Below are 12242 nucleotides of genomic sequence, written 5' to 3' on the forward strand. Positions count from 1 at the left end.
CACAGTTCTTGTGTTTCGTTGTTATTTCCATGTTTTGTCTGGTCTGCATCAGTTAACTGAAACTCTGAAGTTGGCTCTTTCTTAAGGTCTTTGCAATTTCTTCTTAACACTGCTCCTTCTTTTCTTTGGACCATGTATGATCTGGGTTGCACTTCTTCAAGTACTGTAGCTTTCTTAATTCCTTCACTTCCATTGGTAATGAAATACGAATCTTCTTTTCTTCATCTAATTCATTCATTAACTGTGTAATCTCTTTTTTATGCTGAGATTTCATCATTTCAATAAAACTTCCCAATTCCTTCACACATGTTCAATTGGATCCTGATTCTTGTCACTCTTTGGCTTTAGATCAGTATTGTACTGTACTGGCAAGTTTGGCCTCTGTCCTCCTACAGAGGTGAGGTTGTGATGGAATGCATGGCCCATTGATGCATGTGCGTTATTTCCAGAGGGCAAAATTGCAACTCCTGGTTTTGGTGGCAATGCTTTGTCAGATGCTGGTAATAAAGGGATGGGTCTGGGAGCTTTCTTTATGAATTCCAGCCGTACCACTCTGTTACTGTATTCTGACTCTGTGTCACTGTCCAGAACTAATGCTCTATTCACCAAATTCAGTCTCTCACAGGCAGATAGACCCAGTATTGACTGTACATTCTTTGGCACCACCACAAATGAAAGCGTGTGCACAATATTTTTGTGTGATACTTTTGCCACACGTGTTCCATTAACTGGAATGTCTGCACCTGAATACCCAGTCACATTTATATTTGTCTTATGTAACCTTGCTGGCTGGTGGCATAGTGGCATCAGCGCTGGACTTCAGAGCGAAGGCTCCCGAGTTCAAATCCAGCTGGCTCCCTTGCTCATTTTCCATCTGTGCTGAGTTGAGTGTCCAGCTAGCAACTAAGCCTCGTAAAAATAAGAAAGCCTGTTAAAAAAACGCCGTCATGACGGCGTCCTGATGACTCTGTTCGGAGTTAAGGGCTTTCTTCTTCTTAAGTAACTTTGGTTTTAGCTTTAATGCATCAAACTCAGGTTCTGCAAGAACATTTACTTGTGCTCCAGTATCAAGTTTAAACAGAATATTGTTTTGGTTCACTTGCAATGGAATAGTCCAGTCATTCTCACTTTGTTTGTTTTCACAAAGCATGCCTATATAAAACTCCTCAAGTTCATTTTCAAGCACTACATTTACTTGTTTTATTTTTTTTTCTACTTCTGCAACAGCGTGAAAAATGATTACTCTTACCGCAGTTGTTGCACATTTTCCCATACGCTGGACACTGTTTTGGTCAATGCTGCCGCCCACAGCGATCACACATTTTTTAAAAATCTCAGATGATGTCTTGCTCCCTGTTGGTTTTGTTGCCATTTTATTATTTTTTCTAATATGTTCGCACTTTTTCACAGCGTCTATGTTGTAGTTTTTAGTGAAAAGTTCATTAGCCTGCTATGTCACAGTTTCCGAAGCTTTGCAGAGCATCAAAGCTTTTTCCAAATCTAAGTCTGGTTCTCTTAACAGTCTGTCTCTCAGACCATTATCCCGAATGCCACAAACAATTCTGTCTTTAATGAGAGAGTCTGTCAGTTCTGTAAACTCGCATGTTATACTATATGTCAACTCCGTTACATATTGATCAATTGTTTCAGCAGCTCTCTGCGCACATGTAAAAAATGTATGCCTTTCGAACGTCAGATTACGCTTCGGTATACAAAATGCTTCAAATTTGTCCATTAGATTAGATTATGAAGACACACAGTCCTCTTTTATTGTCATTTAGTAATGCATGCACTAAGAAATGATACAATATTTCCTCCAGTGTGATATCACAAAACACAGGACAGACCAAGGCTGAAAAAACTGACAAAACCACATAATTATAACATATCACATAAAAGTTGCTGGTGAACGCAGCAGGCCAGGCGGCATCTCTAGGAAGAGGTGTAGTCGATGTTTCAGGCCGAGACCCTTCGTCAGGACGGGTCTTCGTCCTGTTGTTTGCGTTTTTAATTATAACATATAGTTACAACACTGCAACAATACCATAACTTGCTGAAGAAGTCCATGAGCACAGTAAAAAGTTCAGTCTCTCAAATGTCCCACAACTCACGCAGACGGGAGAAGGAAGAAAAACTCTCCCTGCCATGCCCGACCACAATCCATCTGAGTCATCCAAAAACTTTGAGCCTCCGAATCAGCTCTCCAACACCGAGTACTGACAGCCATCTCTGTCCGAATGATTCGACTTCAATCTCAGTCGCCAACAGCAGGCAAAGCCGGGGATTTTGAGGCCTTCCCTCCGGAAGATTCCCGACCACGCAGTAACGACGGCAGCGAACGAGGTTTCAGAAATTTCTCCAGATGTTCCTCTGTGCTTTCACGTCCGTCTCCATCAAAGCAGAATTGTCCATGGCCCCTATTTAACGGATACGATATCATTTTTCACCGGAGGGCTGCGCACGTGCGGTGCACTGCTCTCTCTCCTTCCGCCTCTTTCAATTATCAATTCCAATTTTAAATTATCTCCATCTTCATCTTCAAAAACAAAATGATTATATAGCTCAATTGCATCGTCACCTATTATGTAGAGTAGAAGGGCAGGTTTTTTCCCCCGGTTTTCCATCAGCTTCGATCGCCGATTAATATATTTCAAACGCTGCTTGAATTTTCTCCAGTTCTCAGTTATGTTCCCAGTCAGCTGAAGTGTCAGTGGAGGTTGCAAACCTTCCATTTTTGAACTCTTTTTTCAGAAAATTATCTTCAATTATCTTCACTTCTCCTGTGTTAGCGAACGCATTATTCTTCCAGACTGACTTCTGACACCATGTTGTGTTCTTTATATTTATACGTACCATGGGTTAACAATAAAGAATCATATTCTGGAAGAATTAGAACTTCTTTTTACAGCAACAAAACCAAAACACATTTTTAACAAGCCATGTTCCAGATCATTCTATCATTTTCTGTGCATGCTCAGAACTCTCTCCAATCACGTTCTGACACATCATTACACGTGATATCACCACAACCAGATTGGCCGCTGATTTACATCAACAACCATGATGACTTGCTCCACTTTTAATACTGATACATCTGATTTTAGCCTTAAAGCATCTTCACCAACTTTACTATCCATGACTCCAATTTCAGAGAAGCATTGCCCATCTCTTTGTTCTACAACGTCGCCGGCGGCCCAGCCATTCACTGTGAGCATTTAACCTGGATTTAACTTTCCAAACTGTAACGCTTCTCACTTAGTCAAATTGAAGTAAATTTGCAATTCCTCGTCAGCTGATAAGATTGCCCTGTAATTGTTGATAGCCTTCTTCACTGTCCACTATACCACCTACTTTAAAGTCATCTACAAAATTGCTAACCATGCCTTATACATTCCCATACAAATTATTGATATCCATAACAAAATATTCTCCCTCACCAATTTTTATTGCTTCACCCCAGAAAGCATCTTAACCAGTGTATCATGGCTTACTTTGACTTTACGAGTTGAAAGATATGTGAGGCAAATGAGGGAACAGAGAGAGGTGTCTCGAATGTGCTGCCAGGACTGGAAGTGAAGGCAGACACAATAGAGGTGCTTAAGAGGCTCTTAGATAGACACATCCCCAGAATATCCTTTCTCAGATAACTACCCTGGGAGAGGAAAGGTCCCGAAGAGCAGCAAACAGGGAGGCCGCACAAAAGGACCGGGCAGCGATCAGAGCCTGTTGGGGAGGTAGTCCGAGGAAGGCGGGGTGCAGAGCTGAGTTCGGGGAGGGGTAAAGCCGGGGTTGGGGTGGGTACAACGTAGACAGCAGCATTCAGACGTAATATTAGCACTTTTCAGGGATCGGGGAGGGGAACAGTCAGGACGGGGAGCGGAGCCGAAGTTGTGATCATGGGGGGCGGGGTCAGAGGCAGGGTTCAGAGATATAGGATCTTGAGGGGCAGAGCAAGAGCCGGTGAAGAACAGCTGGGTGATGATCACAGCCCAGGTCAAATGATTAGGGGCGGGGTTTAGAGCGAGAACTTTCCTACCGTATACAGCGCGCATGCGTCTCCTTCCATGACGAAACATGTTCGTTTACGTCAATACCCGCCGGCAGCAGTTACTGCGCAGGTGCAGCGCCGGGAGCTGCGCGGTGACGTTAACGTTCGCGACTGAAAGAAGCCGGTAAAAACTAAAATGGGGATAAACGGAGAGAAGGAAGGTTGTGGGAAGGGGACGGTGGGTGCCAGAGGAGGGTGAAAAACACGGGGGGTGGGGGCCGTGGGGAGAAAGTATGTGAGAGAAAAAACATGTGAGAAGGTGAGGGGGAGGTGAAGGAGGTGTTGGTGAAAGGGTTTGGGAGCTGGGTGGGGAGGCAAGAGAAGGATGTGAGTCAGGGGAGGTGATGGAAGGCAAATGGAGCAAGGGGAGGATGAGAGATAGTGGAGTGACGGGGAGGGGGAGCGGAGTGACGGGGAGGCTGAGCGGGGGAGTGGAGTGATGGGGAGGGGGAGGGGGAGGGGGATGACGGGGAGGCTGAGTGGAGTGACGGGGAGGGCTGAGCGGGGGAGTGGAGTGATCGGGAGGGGGAGTGGGATGACGGGGAGGCTGGGAGGGGGAGCGGAGTAACGGGGAGGCTGAGCGGAGGAGTGGAGTGATCGGGAGGGGGAGTGGGATGACGGGGAGGCTGGGTGGGGGAGTGGGGTGACGGGGAGGCTGAGCGGGGGAGTGGAGTGACGGGGTGGGCGAGTGGGGTGACAGGGAGGCTGAGGGGGGAGTGGAGTGGGGGAGGCTGAGCAGGGGAGTGGAGTGGCGGGGAGGGCGAGTGGGGTGAGGGGGAGGCTGAGCGGGGGAGTGGAGTGGCGGGGTGGGCGAGTGGAGTGACGGGGAGGCTGAGCAGGGGAGTGGAGTGGGGTGACGGGGAGGCTGAGTGGGGAGCTATGGAGCACTATGGTTCAGGTGCGGATCAATAGAACTAGGCAGGATAACAGTTCGGTATGGACTGGGCTTTTTCCCATCGGGTAAGATGAGACTACAACTAGTGGTCATAGGTTTAGCGTGAAAGGTGAAATATTTAAGGGGAATCTGAGGGAAAACTTTACTCAGAGGGTAGTGCCAATATACTGATTCAATTGTAACATCTAAGATAAAATTGGATAGATACATGGAAATGAGGGATGTTGTTGGGTAGAGGTAGGCCTAGGCTGAAGTGCCTGTTTCTATGCAGTAATATTCTATGACTGCGGCCTCACCAATATTTTAAGAAGCTGCATTACATGTTTCTTACTGTTATTTTCTGTGCATTGGCTAATGAAGGCTGATATCTCACATGGCACCTTCTTCCCGTTATCAACCTGTACTCCATCTTTTGCAATCTATGGACTGGTACACCAAGGTCCCTCTGTTCCTCTATTCTCTAGTGCCTTTGATGGGCACTCCACCCTTATCAGTCTTTCCAAAGTACATCATATTCTACAGTGATCTGTACTTGGGCCTCTGCTGTTTGTGATGTATATAAATGACCTGGATGAAAATGTAGAAGGGTGTGTTAATAAGTTTGAATATGATACAAAGATTGGTAATGTTGTGGATTGTGTAGCCAACAGCCAAAGTATACAGTGATATATTTTGTGTGTCACTGATCCCAAGGAGACACTGGATTGCATAAGGTAGAGAGAATTTTTTAAAAAGTGCGCAGGGGCAGCTGGCATATTTTGCACTCCACATTTCCTGAGGAGACATTGCATTGCATTTAATTAGGCACTTCACAAGATCCAATAAAAGAAAATTAGATTTAAGAAGTTAGGAGCAGCCATTGTGTGAGTGGGCTAGTGTTTGATGTTGAAGGTTTGGCTCATCAAAGCTTCAGAAAGGAGAGGCATAAGCTGTAGCTATTTTTTTCTTATTTATTCTCTTTCTTTCTGAATGCACACTTAGTGCAGTGGGGATGCCAGATAGGGTACTTGAATGCTCCTCTTTTGGGATGTGGGAAGACTGGTGTCCTTGACAACTACATCCACAAGAAGTGCATCCAGCTGCAGCTTCTAACAGACCATGTTGAGGAACTGGAACTGAATGAATTCCAGATCATTTGGGAGACTGTGGGGTATAGAGAGATAGTTACACCTAAGGTGTATGACTCCGGAAACTTGGTGGCCGTCAGGGATAAATGGGATAGACAGCAAGTGCAGAGTACCCCTGTGGCCATTCCCCTGAGCAACGTACTGTTGGGGGAATGCCCTGGCAGAGGAAAGCCACAGCAGTCAGGTCTTTGGTATTGAGTTGAGCTTTGTGGCTCAGTAGGGAAGTGGGGAGAAGAGGCAAGCTACAGTGATAAGGATTCGTTGCTTACCGTAACAGAAGGGAGGATCTGTGGACGAAAATGATATTCCTCCATGTTTTGTTGCCTTCTGGATACCAGAGTTCGGGATATTTCGGATTGAGTCCACAGCATTCTTAAATGGGAGGGTGAGCAGCCAGAGGTCAGAGTCCATGACAGTACCAATGACATGGATAGGAGGGGTGACAAGGTCCTACAATGCGAGTTCAGGGAGTTAGGTGCTAAGTTAAAGGACAGTACCTCCAGGGTTATGATATCAGGAATGTCACCCATGCCACATGCTAGTGAGGCCAGGAATAGGAAGCTCATACAGTTTAACATGTGACTAAAGAGTTGATGCAGAAGGGAGTGCTTCAGATTTTTAGATCTTTTGGCACTCTTCCAGGATAGGTGGGAGTTGTATAGAAGATAAACTTCTGTTAATGCCCCTCCTCCCCTTCTTACCCCATCCCTTATTTTTATTAGATATTTTTTTCTCTCTTTCTTTGTCACTATAACTCCTTGCCCGTTCCTCATCTTCCTCTGGTGCTCCCTTCCCCCTTTCTTTGTTCCAAGGCCTTCCATCCTATGATACTCCTCCTTCTCCAGCCTTGCATCCCTTTTGCCAATCAACTTCCCAGCTCTTAGCTTCATCCCTCCCCCTGCTGTCTTCTCCTATCATTTTGGGTCTCCCCCTCCCCCCCCCACTTTCAAATCTCTTACTATCTCTTTTTTCTGTTAGTCCTGATGAAGGGTCTCGGCCCGAAACGTCGACTGTACCTCTTCCTATAGATGCTGCCTGGCCTGCTGCGTTCCACCAGCATTTTGTGCGTGTTCCTTGAATTTCCAGCATCTGTAGATTTTCTCGTGTTTGCAAAGATAAACTTCAGTTGTTTTCTCTGAAGTGGCAGAATCTGAGGGGAGATCTGATAGAGGTTTATAAGATTATGAAAGGCAAAGATAGAGTAGACAGGGAGTATGTTTCCCAGCATTGAAATATCTAATGCCAAATACGCATTTAAGGTGATAGGTAAATTCAAAGGAGATGTGAGAAGCAAGGTTTATGCACAATGAGAGATGGTGTCTGGAATGCGCTGCCTGGGGTAGGGGTAGAGACAGCTACATTAGCGACTTTTAAGAGATGTTTAGATAGGTACACGAATGTGTGGAAAATGGAGGGATATAGATACTGTGTAGGCAGAAAAAGTTAGTTGAGGTGGCCATTTGATTAATTAATTCATTTGGCACAATGCTGTGCAAAGCAGGGCATTTTCCTGTGCTTACTGTTCTATGTTCTATCGTAAACTTAGAACATTGGCAGGAGGAGTTTCATCCTGTCAATTATTTGCTCCCTATTTCGAACTGATGGATATTTTCTGTTAGCAAACACTAATCGCAACAACAACCCTCCACCATTGTCCTTTTTCTTATTCTGAATTTCAGCCTCCTTTGAACTGGGTTCTAACCTTTTTGGAAGAATTTCACGTGATGGACCTTGTCAAAGTCCCTGTAGGTTATGTCAACTTCTATCCTTATCAGTACATTTTGTTACCATTTTAAAGATTCACATCAACTGGTCAGACATGATCTCTTGCTGAAAAAAAAAGTGCTGATTTTCACTGATACTTTTCATGTCTTTGGAACCACTGATTAATCCTGGCCTTCAGAATGTTTTCCAATACTTTCCCTGTCACTTATATTAGATTGACTGACCATGGCTACCTGGCTGACCACTGTTGAATAATTGAGCTATGTTTGTTGTCCTCAAGTCATCTGGTACATCAGCTGTGGCCGGTGAAGACTTACAAAGCTCTGCAAGCAATTTTCTCCCTCTCTTCTATGGCAGCCTGGGATACATCTCAGACACTCAGTTCAAAGTAAATTTGTTATCACAATACATATGTCACCATATACTACCCTGAAATTCATTTTCTAACATACACACATAGTAAATCCAAGATAAGCAAAAGAATCAATGAAAGACTACAACCAACAGTATGAACAAACGACTAATGTGCAAAAGACAACAAACCATACAAATACAAGCGAGAGAACAATAATAATAATATACCCATACTATCATATTCGTTTGGCATAATAGCTTGGTCGGAAGCTGATCTGGAAAAATTACAAAGGTGACAAATTTTAGAAAACTCTATGTACACTCAAACACACTTAGGTTAACAATATCTAGGATATTTGGAGGAAGAGGAATAACAGACAAAAAAATTCACAACAGTCAAATAAATCTTCAAAGAATGTATTTTCATCAATGAAGACAGGATATAGCACTCCACATGAGCAGATGCAATTCTGATACGAAGTACACACCACTTAACTTAAAACACAGCCCAGAAAATTGATGAAATTATCAGTACAGAAGAAAAAGTTAACCAATGGAAGAGAATAACCCACCATGAAAGACATCTCCATGATCTGAGCAGACTAGATGTTGGCAAGGAAGTGTCGAACGTCTGGCTCAGAGTTGGATACCTTTTCGCAGGAACAGGAGTTCCTTGTGGTAATACAGGACCAGATGGTTAACACAAAAAAAATTATCTAAAATGCATAATAAACTACCAACAAATTCAAGACGATAAATGCAGAAAATGCTAAGAGAAACCAGAAATAATCCAACACATGACAGGAACCTGCCCCAGTTTAATTCAATCTGATTACTTACACAGGCACAGTCAAATGGCAAACATCACTCACCAAAATCTTGCTTTAAAATACACTCATAAAAGGCACCATGCCTTATTATAAATTCAAGCTTGATCCAGTTTTAGAGTCAGATTCCTACAAATTATTTTATGACCAATCCTTTATTACAGATAAGACAGTCAATAATAACTGGATATGATATTACAGGATAAACCTGCAAGAACAGTTTGTTTAATAGTTATAGACATTCCAAATGTACATAACATACAGAAATCAAAAGTGAAAAATACTAGAAGTATGTTGAATTAGAAGAGGAAATTGAAAGACTGGACCAATACTAATATCTACAACTGGTATCATCCAAAGTCACTACACAACAGCATTAAACAATAAGGCCTTCCCAAAAATTGAGAAGAGTGTGTGTTTGGCAATCCCTGCACCTCAGGTTTTACCAGCTTGAGCTGAGAAAGTAAATAAATAATATCAAGAACATAAGATGAAGAGTCCAGAGGCTGTGGGAACAGTTCACTGATGGGGCGATTGAAGTGAAGTGGCACTGGGGTTTTCAGGTGATCTTATTGCAATACATCAAATTCTTGTAAGGTTTGACAGTCTGCGGTGTCTGTACCGGTACTCACTGTCTCACTGCAAGCAAAATGTTGGTCATTTAGATCAGAGATGTTGGCAAATCTGAGGAAATGTTGAGGGAATTGAGGTGAGGGGGATCTGGTACAGTGGAGGAATTGAGGCCTAGGACTGATTGAATGATGAGGCAGACCTCAGGGACCCTTTTTCCTGAGGTCTGCCTCACCATTCAATCAGTCCTAGGCCTCAAGATGGGAGGGTGAAGTTTTGGAATTCTCTTCCTGCGAGTGGAGACTCAATTAATGGAGTGGATTTAAACACACATTAATAGATTTTGTGTGAATACGGGTATATGGGAAGAATAAAGAAAGGTAGCACTGAAGGGTGTGGGGACAGACGATCCATTCTGCATCCATTTCTTATCGTTAGGGACGGTAGAGGTGGGAGGGTTCGGACAGAAGGAGAGAACTGACAAAGAATGACATACAGAAGGGTAGAGAGCACGAGATAAGACAGACAGTGGGAGAGGAGGCATGTGTTGGACACTGAGGATAGTAGAAGACTGAGTAGATGCTGAGATGGAAACGTTTGTGGGCATGTGTGATAGAACTAGAAAATAAATGGCAGGGGTGAGAAGGTGCAGTTACATAGGGAGCCAACAGTCAGGCTGCTCATCTCCTTTTGTGAGCATTACGTATTTTGATTTCTCTTCAGCACGTTTCGTGGGTCAATGCGGACACCATGAGCAACAGCCACCAGCTGCAGCCTTACACCTCAGTTGGAGAGATCGATCACGTGCATATCCTGTCCGAACACGTGGGGGCCCTGATTCATGGCGAGGAGTACAGCGATGTGACCTTTCTAGTGGAGAAGAAGCGCTTTGCTGCTCATCGCGTGATCCTGGCTGCTCGCTGCCAGTACTTCAGGTGATTGTTATATATCACAGTGTCACACAGACTGTCTTTCCAATGTGTAGTAAGAACATAATTGGATTTTTGGTGACCTTCCCCTTCAACCTCTGGCATGTCAGTTATTTGACAACTTTTCTGAGCGTGTTGGTCTTCTGGGTCACCAACATTTCCCTGGAGCCTCGCTGTTGTGACACATTTGAGGTAACTCATTGACCAGTGAGTAACTTCTTTCAGCAAGACCTGATGGGTAGTAACTCAATGAAGAGGTGGATGATGTCAGGTTTTGAAATTGGTGAAGACTTGTTGGCAAAGAACTGGTACTTCTGGAAGGAGAGCAACACTGGAGGCATTTTGACACGATGGGTGGTGCATCTTACTCGTAGATGGACTTTCTTTCTGAGTGGAGTGTTGCTGTGGTGAGGATAAGGAATTATCTCCTTAAATGTCTGCCAGTGATGACATAATCTTTGAACTTGCAAGAATTTCACAGTCCAGTGAAGGGGACTACAGATAAAGGGTGGTTGCTATCAGGAACAGACATGCCTGAATGGGATTAATGTTGGTGTGCTGATGAACACTGGTAAATGGAATCACGTTAGGTGTGCTGGTAAAAATGATTAGTATAGGCATGTTGGTGAATGATAGAAAAATGGGAATAGTGGAAGTGTACAGGTGAATACTGGTAAATATGATTAGTGTAGGTGTGCTGGTGAATGGGAATAGTGTAGGTATGCTCACGAATGATAAATGGGAATAGTTTAAGTGTGCTGGTGAACACTGGTAAATGTGCTTAGTGTGTGTGTGTTGGTGAATGCTGGTAAGTGATTAATTGAGGTGTATTGATGAATGGGGTTAGTGTAGATGTTCTGGTAAATGGGATTAGTGCTGATGTGCTGGTGAATACTGGTAAGTGGGATTAGTGTAGTACTGAGTAATGGGATTGATGTTAGTGTGCTGGTGAACGTGATTCGTGTAGGCATGCTGGTAAATGGAATTAGTGTGGGTGTGCTGGTGAATATCATTAGTGTAGATGTGTGGGTGATGCTGGTAAATGGAATTAGTGTAAGGGTGTTGGTGAATGCTGGTGAATGTGATTAGTGTAGGTACGCTGGTGAATGGAATTAGTGTAGGTGTGCTGGTAAACAATGGTAAATGGGATTAGTGTTGATGAATCACATTTGCGTTCGTGTGGTGGTAAATGGGATTTGTGTAGGTGGTCTGGTGATTGTTGGTAAATAGGATTAGTATGGGTGTGCTGGTGAACGCTGGTAAATGTAGTTAGTGGAAGTGTACTGGTGAATGCCGGTAACTGGGATTCGTGTGGGTGTGCAGCTAAACGTGATTAGTGTAGGATTTCTGGTCAATCCTGGTAAATGGTGTAAGTGTGCTGGTGAATGCTGTTGAATGTGAATAGTGCAGCTGTGCTGGTGAAAACTGGTAAGTGTGATTAGTGTAGAGACGTTGGTTAATGGAATTAATGTAGGTGTGCTCTGAACACTGGTAGGAGTGGTGAACATGAGTAAATTTGGTTTGTATAGGTGTGCTGGTGAATACTGGTAGGTGTGAACACAAGTAAATGTGGTTAGTGTAGATATACTGGTGAACTCTTTGAATGAGATTAGTGTAGGTGTGCTGGTGAATGCAGCTAAATGTGATAGGTGTAGGTTTGTGGGTGAATGGGATTAGTGTAGGTGTACTGGTGAGTGCTGGTATATTTGATTTCTGTTTATGTGCTGGTGAATGGGATTAATGTAGGTGTGTTCCTGAATACTGCGA

The 12242-nt window shown here is 43.8% G+C and overlaps 1 protein-coding gene across 2 annotated transcripts in view; it reads left to right on the forward strand.

Moving 5' to 3' along the window:
* Nucleotides 1–4097: 4097 nt before the first annotated feature.
* The window catches only part of btbd9 (BTB (POZ) domain containing 9), a 265995-nt gene continuing 257850 nt past the window's right edge, over nt 4098–12242 (forward strand). For both annotated transcript variants that reach the window (XM_063040845.1, XM_063040844.1), the window contains exons 1-2: nt 4098–4172; nt 10270–10481. In XM_063040845.1, coding sequence (XP_062896915.1) covers nt 10297–10481 — 185 coding nt within the window. In that variant the 5' untranslated portion in view covers nt 4098–4172; nt 10270–10296. The remainder of the gene's footprint in view (nt 4173–10269; nt 10482–12242) is intronic.

The sequence above is a fragment of the Mobula hypostoma genome, chromosome 2, assembly GCF_963921235.1.
Source record: "Mobula hypostoma chromosome 2, sMobHyp1.1, whole genome shotgun sequence".
NCBI classification, from domain to species: Eukaryota; Metazoa; Chordata; class Chondrichthyes; order Myliobatiformes; family Myliobatidae; genus Mobula; species Mobula hypostoma.